At 43.5% G+C, this 12,164-nt stretch overlaps 1 protein-coding gene across 1 annotated transcript in view; it reads left to right on the forward strand.

The window, feature by feature from the left end:
- TXN2 (thioredoxin 2) overlaps positions 1-9,919 on the forward strand; it is a 46,542-nt gene extending 36,623 nt beyond the window's left edge. Inside the window, exon 4 of the mRNA XM_088481215.1 lies at positions 8,937-9,919. Coding sequence (XP_088337341.1) covers positions 8,937-9,053 — 117 coding nt within the window. The 3' untranslated portion in view covers positions 9,054-9,919. The remainder of the gene's footprint in view (positions 1-8,936) is intronic.
- Positions 9,920-12,164: the final 2,245 nt, after the last annotated feature.

Raw genomic sequence — 12,164 nt, forward strand, 5'->3', positions numbered from 1 at the left:
AACATTTTCTTTGTGATTACTCAAGAGAGGGTACAGGTTACATATTGAATTTTTATGAGTTTTTACATCGACTGTACCACCACCCTCATCCGCAGAGGGTGGTGGTGGTGCGCGTGACCTACTGACGTTACCTTCCGCAACGCTGCCTTGCTGTGCGTGCGCGCTATTTTGTGGTGCATATGCAACACTGTTTAGCGCTGTGTGCGTGCTCCCCTGCATCGTGCGCGCGACGCTGGTTTGCATCGCGTGCACCCCCTTAAGCCACGTATCCCCCTCGTGCTGCCATAACTTTAAACTATCGTTATACTTTATCTTTTTCATTCGAGAGTGCACCATACAGATGCTATCTCGGACATTGTTCAATACCTCCTTATCAAAGCTGCCAATTCTGGGAAATGGTTTCACACTCTTTCTCGTCATTTTAAACCATACATCACAGTACCTAGTTGCATAAGCACCGTACCTAGTATGCATAATATGCCGTGCCGACCTAGGCGGCGCTTCCAAAAGCAGCACATCATCTAACATCTCTACCGTTTGCTTGGCTCCCATCTTGGGAAAATAACACTAAACTTTTCAATAGAGATTTAAATCGGTGACAGAATGTCAAGGCTACTTTCACTTACCTGTGGACGATATTAACAGGATGCGCCCACACACCTATGGAAGAATAACCAGGCTGCTTCCACGCACCTATGCCCTTTTTGAGTACTTTGCACTGCTAGCATGTAAGCATTCCAATAAAACCTAACCTTTTCAGTGATTTCTTCCACCACTGCTCAGTTCACAATCACAATATGCCACAACTGTGCAGTTCAATCACAATGCCCAATAACCCTAACTGATCACTGGATGCTGCAATCACACTTAGAGCCGATACCTACAACAAGACAACAACTACACCTGCAATGTGTATAGACTTCGGTATCTACTACCGAGCCACTAGGCCGACACCAGGCGCCTAGCACCTAAGGGTCCTACGATACCCTTAGCTAGGGAACATGTTACCCATGCCAACACACGTTCACTGTTACACACCCTTTTCCTGCGCAGAAAAATAAAAGTTTTCCCAGATTATGGCAACACCGACTAAAATATTTACAACAATGCTATCACGCTATCGATATCACAATGTAATCTCAACGGCTTTGTTTAAGCATGTGGCATCAATACAAGAAATACGTATACGCTATTGTGCGACTAGTCGCATACACAATAATGCGACCGCTACACAAAACGTATTATTACCCTTACGCTATTGTGCGACTTCCCCTTTTAACATGAAATTCTGTCAACGAAGGAAAACAAACTTTTTCCTTCCTTGTCCCTGGATTCTAATCGGCGCTCCTTGAACTCACACAGTAACGGGTAGCGGTCTCTCAGCAACAAAGTGGTAGCAGGTATTCGAAGGCACAATGCGTTCTCTCCTGCGTATGGCGCCTCCACCCTTTTGCTGAGAGATCGATGACCGTGTGTTACCGTGTGACCGGAAGCGTGATTTCACTCTACGAGCCCCTAACTATCGATTCCTACCTATCTATACACTCTAAAATGTCGCTATTTAGCGTTGTAAGTCGCACAAGAAATAATTATTCTTCAGACTTTGATTGTGTTTCCAAAGCACAAATATATATTATTCACTAAGAAGCAGATAGTTACACACTGTGATCTAAATACAATTAGCGCAATCACAAGGTACAGTCGTTACATACGCATGCGCTCTGGATCCAGATCCCGGCATCAAAGATGAAACCTCTGTCAACAGCAAACAAAGGATGACTGGCATCTAGTTTCAGAGAGATTGCATATATACCCTTACAGAGATAGGCAATACAATAGAACAGGTTGGCATGATTCCATTGGTTCTTCTTCCCGGTTCTTCTGTTACAGTACACTTCATAGGTCAGTTCGTATGATCACAGGCCAGCCTCCAACAGCTCTTTGTGTTCATTTTCCCGCTGAATAACAAGTCTAAACTGGCTGCATTACAGAGTGCATTTTAATGCCTAACTCTCTCTGATCCATAATTTGCAGACACATGTTGTGATTTCCTCACCGATGGATCCGGAAATCTGCAAATACACAGTACTTTAGAATGACACCAAACACGGTCTGCTTATCATGTACTAAACCTGATATCTCAAATACAGTCGCTTTATTACTTACTTAATAATGAATTAAACCTTCAATATAAATCTTAATGCTAGGGAACCTTTTCATGTAAGTGTGCAAAGTGTAAGGATTTTAAGAGAAGACACTAATTAGCGTTGTGCATCTACGTGTTTGTGAAGTACACCATGGTACGTGTTTTGCAGGGTTGGTCATATTATATGTTTTAGTAAATGTCTGTATTTATATAATGAGGACTTTTAATATTGTTCTATTGCATGGGAATCGCACGCCGCTGAATAATAGCATCGCTGTATATACTTATGTGTGAGATTCGTTAAAATGGCGCTGGGCATCCATTCGCAAAATGGCGTCTTGTTGCCATTCGCAAAATGGCGTCGTGCAGATTTTCATTTTAACAGATTCTGTATCAGCCAATTATCCAGCTTCGACAACTGGATGATGACCACATGGAATGAAAAACCCAGGTTCATTATGTGCACAGTATAAGCTCTCTTGTTGGGTGGTGGGAAAGCATAAGTACATCAGGGGGGTGATTAGCAGCTATTAAATACATTACATAGCCACAATTAAAGCTACATTAGTCAGTCTGCAGGTACTAATATTCACTTACAGTACCAGTCCCATTTGCTGTCCCATCACTCAGTATAAGAAGGTTATCAGGAACCAGCACATTGGAGTCATCCTACAGCAGAGAAGAGAGAGAAGTGCTGCACTATGACAGCACTTTGAAGAGTCCAGCCGTTGCCGTCTGTTGGGTGCTGGTTGCTGCCGGCGCTCAGGACAGGAGGCGCTGCTGCCGACGCTCTGGGCGGGGGTGGTGATGCTTCTGGTGGTGCTCAGGCTGTGGGGGAGGGCCGCTACTGGTGGGGGGGGTGGTTCTTAGGCCGGGGCGGGGGTCCGCTGCTGGTGGTGCTCAGGATGGGGGTGGGGGGTTTGGGGTTCTGCTGCTGGTGGTCAGGGTGGGGGTTTTGGGGCGCTGCTGGTGAGCGTATCTTCAAAACAGGAGGGCCAACTGGGGATTTACCCGACTCCCCCCGGCAGCCCAGTTCAAGCCTTCTCCAGCCCCTCTGGGTCGGCTCCTTATGCACAGTCCTCCCTGAGTACCTCATTGCCCGTAGCACTGTCATTGAATGTGCACTCGGGATGGAGAGCCGTGCTGGGTCCTAGTGCTAAACTGCTAGCTTAGTAGTCGTCAGTCAGGCAGTCTGGTGAGCGCTTCTAAAATAAAAAATGTTCAGGTGGGGACTGGGGTGCGCCCTCCAGGCAATGGCGCTCCGGGTGACGGCCCTGCTTGACCGTGCCTGTGTGTGGCTGCCTAATAACTAAAGGCAGCCATGTTTGTATGCCCATTTGAAGCCACAGTACATACACCCCCTGCTGGAAGCTCCTACTGCGGCTGCGCAACAAGTTGAAAAGTTCTATCTCTACAATGGCGCATTCTTGAGGTAATAGTTTAAAAACTGTAACTTTCTAATTTACCTGAACCCCAAAAGCACGTACCCTGGCATAATAGCTACCTAATAAAACAAACCCCAAGTCTAAATTCCACCCCTACCCTGAGTTTTGCCTTCCCAAAAATCCCCCATAGAGAACAGCAGAAAATGCTTCCTAATTGAGTGTCAGAAAAATGTGACAGTTGGAGCTTTAGATTTCTCCCAAATCCTCATTTTTTTATGTTTTTGCCCTGAAATTCGTCATGCAGCACCGTGCGACAGTTCTACCCGGCTGTTCCAAATTTCAACTCGGTACCTCCTATAGCTTTTGAGGTGTAGCCCCTTAAACACCCTGCCCCCCCTTCGGAATTCTCTATGGAGAAATCCGTTTTTATAGATGGAGCCTTAATATAAGGGCACGACTGTGCCCTTATAATATATATAAATATATAATAACCTGGGCTCCTTTGTTCAGGTACTGCCCACTATTTCGAACTGCCTAGCGGATCCGTCTGTAATTTCCCCGAGGGGTAATCACAGCAGGACGTAATGCCCCCTTTGGGGTGGTCACATCAGGTTCAGGAGATACAGGTACCTCCTGTACCCCCTCCATGGGTAGACGTACTCTCTAACTCGGTACAGAGTCTGATGGCTACATCTCATGCCTTTGAAACCATGTTGCAAGGTGGGAAACCTCTACCCAGTTAATCCTGTACACGTCCTGTGTTATCGTCACAGATGCTGATCTCTTTAACCCTGGCTCCCCTCCGAAGGAGGATGAGAGTCGGTCAGAAATTGTTATTCCTGCCTTGGTGCAAGCTGTCAGATCCATCTTATTAATAGAAGATGACGAGGCAGCCCCTAACTCCAAGCAACCTCTGTTTAAATGACAGAAAGTAGCTTCAGCAGAATTCCCTCTATCGGATCATCTAGCTGAACTCATGGCTGCAGCCTGGCAATTGCCTGGTAAGAGGTTTCATACTAACATCATGTTACTCTTTTCCTGTGGTTCATTGTGCAAAGTGGGAACACCCCCTGCGGTGGATTCACGTGTTACATGTTTATTTAAAAGCGCTAAGTTACCTATTCCTACGGTTACTTTCTTGAAGGATCCTATGGATAGGAAGGTGAAAGCTTGCCTGATATCAATATACTCTCTTTCAGGTGATGTTGCCCTTTCAACCATAGCTATTTTTCCCTCAGATGCTTCTAGGGATCAGATGCCTTTTGTTGCTCACATTCGAGATGCAGCTTCCTATATTGAAGAATCGACAGTGGATGCCAGTCTCCTAACCTCCAGAGTCTCGGCTGCGGCTGTGTCTGCCCGCCGTACCCTGTAGCTATACTCATGGAAGGTAGATGCGGATTCCAAGAAAGGCCTAGAAGGCCTACGATGGGGAGATCTTGTTTGGCTCAGACCCTGACAAGTTTGTAATCACGTTGGCAGCATCAGAAACTACATTTCTGCCTTCAGCAATTACTTCTATTAAGCCTCGGACTACATTTTTTAAGGGATAGCCTAAAGGTTAGTCCTTTCCTAGGCAGTCTGCTTCCACTAGGGCAGCCAAACCCAGGACCAAGCAGACCTGGAACACCAGACGCCCTACTTCAAGACCCGAGGATAAACCCTCAGCCTGACGGGACGGGCCTCCGTCTGGGATTTCCCAGAGTGGGAGGCCGACTTCTTCAGTTCGCCCAGTGCTGGTGTCAAACCACCACGGATGCTTGAGTAAGAAAAGTGGTCTCTCACGGGTACGCCCTCTCATTTCTCAGACGGCCTCCCCACCAGTTTTTCTACACAGACCCTCCTTCAGACCTGAACAAGGCCTTACTATACAGTCCTTGCTGCAAGCAGGAGGAATTGTGCCAGTCCCGCTATCTCAGTGAGGGACTGGTTATTATTCTACTCTCTTTCTAGTTCAGAAGCCGAATGCATCTCATCGGCCTATCCTCAACCTCAAATCCTTGAACAAATTCCTCAGGGTACCTAGGTTCAGGATGGAAACCCTACTCTCCATCATCCTAGCTATGGAGCCTGGGGACTTCATGGTATCTCTGGATAATCAGGGCGCGTACCTACAGGTACCTGTAGTGCCCTCACATCAGCGATATCTCCAGTTTGCTATACAGCAACACTTCCAATTTCAGGCTATGCCCTTTTGACTATCCACAGCTCCACGGGGGTTCACCCAAATTTTGGCTATCATGGCGGCCCACCGACGTGGTCTGGGTGTCCGACTGTTGCCATAGCTTGACGACCTCCTGCTCCTAGCAGGATCCCGAGAAGTGCCTCACCGCCATGTGCAGTTAACCATTGCTTTCCAACAAAAGCACGGTTGGTTAATCAACTGAAACAAGTCCTCCCTGAATCCCTTGCAGAGAATGATTCATCTGGGAGCCCTGCTGGATTCTTAGGATCTGAGAATCTTTCTGACATCAGACAAAATCTCCACACTTCGACTACAAGTGCGCAGATGTCTCCACAGTCGCCGAATGTCGATGCAATCAGCAATGCAAGTTCTGGGACCCATTGTGTCCACCTTCGACATGGTGGAATATGCTTAGTTCCATTTCAGGCCTTTGCAAAGGCTGATCCTCTCCAGGTAGAACGGGTTACCCCATTGAATCAAAGCTCAGACGAGGATGCTCTCTCCAGAGGTGCGTCTGTCTCTAACTTGGTGGCTACAGACATCTCATCTAACGAAGGGTCGCCCCTTTTGGATCCCGGACTGGATAATCCTAACAACGGACGCCATTCTCCGGGGCGGGGGCGCAGTGACCGATCCGCACTCCTTTTAGGACCGTTGTACATCGGTCGAATCAACCCTGCCAACATATTAGAACTTCGAGCTGTCTACAGGGCCTTCAACCTGGCACAGTATATACTTCATGGAAAACCTGTACAGGTTCAGTCCGACATTGCCACAAAAGTGGTTTACATCGACCATCAAGGAGACACTCTAAATCGGGCAGCAATCACAGAAGTGTCACGCATTCTGACATGGGCCGAGGGTCACCTTCCAGCCATCTCTGCAGTGTTCCTTCCGGGAGTGCTCAATTGGGAAGCAGACTTCCTAAGCCATCACGTCAATCACGGGAATTGTCGCTTTTCCAAGAGGTGTTTCAACTCCTAGTGCACAGATGGGGCCTCTCAGAGGTGCACCTCATGGCCTTCCGACACAATCATGCTAGTGTATGGGTCCAGAACATGAGTTGCCGAGGCAACCTTGGTAAATGCACCAGTGAAGTGGACCTTCCAGTTTGTGTACCTATTCCCTCCAGTCCCCCTTCTTCCTTTAGTTCTTCGGAAGTTCAAACAAGATGGAGGCACTGTCCTGCTGGTGACTCCAGCTTGGCCCGGACGTCACTGGTACTCAGCTTTTCGGAGTCTCTTCATCGACACTCTGTTCCTGCTGTCTCAATGTTCGGACCTGTTGTCTCAAGCTCCTTACCTTTACCCGGATCTGGGTCATCTGTATTTGACGGTGTGGCTCTTCAGACATCCCTCCTGAGGTCAAAAGGATTCTCTAGCTCTATAGTCAGCACTATGCTCAGAGCGCATCGGCCAGCCTCTTCTACGATCTACCACAGAGTGTGGCGTACATATTTCCAACGGCGTCATACCAGAAGCTACGATCCTCAAGTGTTTAGGATTTCCAGAGTTCTGGCCTTCCTTCAAGCTTGATTAGACTTTGGACTTCGCCTTGCTTCACTCAAAGTGCATGTCTCTACTCTATCCATTTGGTTCCAGTGTTGACTTGCTCCACTACAAGATGTCCACACCTTCCTCCAGGGTGTCCTTCGGATTCAACATCCCTTTGTCCCTCCAGTGGCTCTGTGGGATTTGTCAGTAGTTCTTCGTGCCCTCCAGGGTCCTCCATTTGAACCCCTGGATTCTGTACTCAAGTGGTTCACAGCGAAGACTCTTTTTCTTCTGGCTATTGCATCTGCCAGGAGGGTGTCAGAATTGGGGGCGCTCTCCTGTCATCCCCCCTTTCTGATATTTTACGAGGACAGGGCTGTGCTTCACACTCGCCCTGAGTTTCTGGCTAAGGTGGTTTCTCATTTCCATATAAACAGGAAATTATAGTACCGGCCTTTCAGAACCCTGAAGGGTATAGGAAGGATGGACCAGTGCATCCTGGGAGGAAAAGCTTTAACTGCATGATGTCCGGGATCCAGATCCAACCTACACCCCAAGGTCTCCCTGTGGACCCTATGGACTTTGAAGAAAGAGTTATCATAACTCTCATTGTTTTTTTTTTTTCCAACCCATGGTTAATCAAGGTTTCTTATACATAGCAATGTTTCACAGTATGCAGGATTCAAATTTTTTTCCATTAAAACATTAATGCAAATAAAATTGGTTTAAACAAAAAAAAAAACTGTAAAAAAACAAAATTGTTTTTTGGGTTAAACGGTTTCATTTCCAACCCCGGTTTAGTTACAGGACATGTGCAGAGTGAAAACACGGTATACTCCACAAATTGGCTTGCGTTTAACTTTGCATCAGCATCATTGGGAGTAACTCAAGTTTTAATTACTTTAAGGCATTGCCTTCTAGTTCCACTAAGCCTCCTTCAGAGAGGTTATTGGGCTACTTTCTTAGCACATTACAGAACGTGTGATCCTGTAAAAAATAGACTTTTGTTCAATGCTCTTTCTAGGATAACCGCATCAAGAGCATTCTGATTAGTGCTCAATATGAGACAACACAATCAATTTGATTGTGCAAGACATTTCAGCATGGAATCAGTTCAGTCCATTCTATAATCTATAGAGAAAGGTGACTTTCTTTCTTCAATAGATTTAACACATTCCTATTGTACCTCAACATAATAATTCCTTTAGTTTCGGGCTATTGTTCCATTGATGATACTGCGAGAAGGAGGGAGAACATCCTTTGCAAGGATTTTTGTTTCATCTCCGTGATGAACCCATCTTTTCTCACCAGCTATAATTTGGGAGATAGAAGTTGCTGAACGGTTCTTTATAAAGTCTAATTTTACTGAGAAAACCGATTGCAGTGGTAATTCTCAGAAACGTTTTGATTTGGCCTATAGCATATAGATGCATGCTTATGTTCTGCTTTTATATCTGACATCTTTAGACTGATTGCTGATGTTTCTTCAAATTTTTTTCCTTTTTTTTGCTTTTATTTCATTATCATTTAAGATGATTGCAATTTAAAATAAATTTAGACTTTAGAATTTTGTACTGGTTGAATATTTTATTCTGGAGTAGTGATGTTTCTACTACAGGTATAGCATTAGCTATACCGTTTTTTATTTATCAGTTTTATTTTTCCTTTAATGGCTATGGTTACAGTTTATGTGCATGTCTTATGGTTATCTGATTCTTTTTTTTCAGGTATCTGCTGTACCCACAGTTATTGCTATGAAAAATGGCGATGTTGTAGATCAGTTTGTAGGTGTAAAAGATGAAGACCAGCTGGAAGCTTTTCTCAAAAAACTCATTGGACCATAATTATTAGTAAGGAGTATGCAGCCCAGATCTTCAAATCAACACATGGTCACCTTTTTAAGGTCTGCTTAGGTCTTTCTGGCCCACATCTCTACCCCACCTAACACATGTCTCGTTCATGTTATTTTCAACAGATCTTTTTTCATTGTAAAAACTGCATTAGAAAATATTTAGGACACCTGTGTGTACGGTACCTTTTTGGAGCATCTCTTCCCATGATACCCTTCATTTTATTTTGAATACCTAGATCAGTGATTCCCAACTTCAGTCCTCAAGGCACACTAACAGTCCTGGTTTTAGTAATATCCATGCTTAAGCACAGATGGTTAAATCAAGATAACTGAGGTACTAATTAAGTCACCTGTGCTCAACTATGGCTATCCTTAAAACCTGGACTGTTAGTGTGCCTTGAGGACCGTGGTTGGGAACCCCTGACCTAGATAATAAGAATACTTGTATTCAAGTACACTATTTTCTCATGGCGCCAATACTCCAGCAGTATATAGACTTGTGTAACATATTTCTAAAAGTAAATAAACATATACTGTAGCAACCCCTATTTTAAATAACATTAATGTTGAGTTGCAGGAAAAATAGACATGGAGAAATAAGTAATTGTTCTGTATTCTCTAGTGTTTATATTGGGTAAGCGAAAACAAAGTGTTGACTCTTACAGTTTACTGTGCATAAATATAATGGTGTTTGTGTGTTAACTATGCAGCAGTCTAAGCACTTGCCCAAAGAACATACTCTTTGTTACTATATCTGTCTATACTGTGAATACTGTAGTAACCTACAGCTGTACTTGCAGTGCTTCTAATTATTGGTATTATTTTCTTAATAAAGAAAACCATGTTTAATAACTACTACACCTTTGTGCATGCATTTGAATAATATTGTAAGTGCATACTTTTTGAAAAAAAAGCTACAAATACCGTTTTGAGTTCTTAATTTTGATCATTGGATTGAATTACCTATTACATGCTAGACCAAAATAATTATAATATGCTTAGGAAATAGTATTTATTATAAAATTTGTAAAAATTTTAATAATCGTAAGAAAAGACAACAATAGTTTTTTTTCCTTCACCTGGGCGACACTTCATGACCATGGGGTTAGTGTAGGATAGAGGTGTCCACACTTAATGAGCTAACTTTTTAGCGGTGTAAAAGCTCCTCCCTCTAACCCCTAAGTTTTTTATTAAGTGCTGAAGCAGTAGGTCAGCACTGAATTAGCTTGGTATATATATATTTTTTTGGAGTAGGATACTATACTAATAGATAACCATTCAGAGGGACCTGGGACGGTGTCACATGGGGAGGTTTTATCTTGGCCATAGGAAGGACAGCACAGGGCTTAGAAAGGGCGTCTATTTTTCTTGAAAAAATGTTGGCCACTACTTGGCCTAAGTCTTGTAAGAGACATTGTTTTGAGAAAGTGACAAGGATTTCTGAGTCGGAGGTCTCCTCTGAAGAAGATGGTCAATTGGATAATTCTGATATAGATGAATCCGTATCATTCATTGAAGACAGTGTTGGTGTACAGGATGTAGATGATTTAGTCAAAGCAGTTTGTCAGGTCCTTGATTTAAGTGATAATATAAATCAAGACAACGTGCCTACTGATTTATTCAGGTCCAAAAGTATTAAAGAAAAAATGGGTGTTTTCCTACCTCAGTACAATTGTGTGGAATAATTGCTGAACCGTGGGAAAATCCTGAGAAGAAATTCGAGGTACCATGCAGGTTTCCGCTTATGCATCCAGTACCTGAGAGTGATATTTTGCATAGAGAACAGTCTCCTAGATTTATAATCACTATAGAATAAAAATCGAGCAGCTAAAAAAAATCTACCATTAGCGCGGACTCGCATAACATTACCTCAAGTCTCCTAGAGTAGATGTTTCAACTTCCTATAGCTAGATTGTCTAAAGCTACAGCCCTCCCTATTCCGGACGGTGCATCTTGCAGATTGTAAATGTTAGAGTACTCTCAAATCCATTTATTTGGTAGCAGGTTTTACACTTAGGCCTAGTTTGGCTTCTGCTTGGGTAGCATAAGCTATGGAAAAATGGATTGCTATGTTGGTAGATATCCAGACGGATTCATCTAAATCTCAGTTGTTATCCATAGCTGAACAACTCAGAGTAAAGCTGCATACACACGTAACGATTTTCATAATGAACGATTTTCATTCAGTTTGTCCCTTGAAAAAGTGAACGATTTTTTGAAGTGTAATGAACGATTTTTTTAATTATTTTTTTCAACAAAGAACGAAAAATGTTACTTCCCTAAATGAAAATCGTTATGTTGGTCAGACTGAAATGAACTACAAATGGGAGCGCACATACACGATTTTCGTTCATCTTTTTAACTCCGAAACTGACCGATTTTTTGAACGATAACGACGTCGTTCTAGTTAAATCGTTAAAAAAATCTTTACGTGTGTACGCACCTTAAGAGCAAAGTACTTAGGTGAGGTTGCATTAGACACCTCTGTTATGCAATCTAAAGATTTCAGGCATGGGAGGCGGATACAGAAACAAAGAATTTCTTGGATAATTTACCAATTTATTGTACATTTTTATTTGGTCCTGAATTAGATAAAATAATTTCTGAGGCAGGAGGAGGAAAGAGTTCCTTTTTGTTTTTACAGAAATCTTTTAAAACAAAGAATAGGACTTTTTCGGCCATCTTTTGAACTTCAGACTAGCTAATCCTTTCGAGGAAAGAACAGTTTTCCGCGGCCAGAGGGTTCGGTGTCCAAGGTAAACCTAGGTCCATCAGAAAAGACCAGGGAAAACAGACTTCAAAGGCTTGGGACAAGTCTGTTTGATGGGGAGAGGGGGCATACCCCCAGAGGTTTCTCGGGTAGGTGCCTGTTTACTGTCATTCAGAGACCAGTGGAGGACAAGACAAGACAAGTGGGTAACAGACATTATAGAAAGATGTTATGTTATCAGCATCTCGAGTCCAACTCCGAGAAGATTCTTTGCAACAAGATGGCTGACAGGCAGATAGAAATATATAGACTTAAATCAGGCCATAAAGAGTCTGTTGGATTCAGGAATAATCATACCTGTACCGAATTACCAAAGAAAGATGGGCTTAATAT

The sequence above is a fragment of the Taudactylus pleione genome, unplaced genomic scaffold, assembly GCF_031769625.1.
Source record: "Taudactylus pleione unplaced genomic scaffold, aTauple2 ptg000266l, whole genome shotgun sequence".
NCBI classification, from domain to species: domain Eukaryota; kingdom Metazoa; phylum Chordata; class Amphibia; order Anura; family Myobatrachidae; genus Taudactylus; species Taudactylus pleione.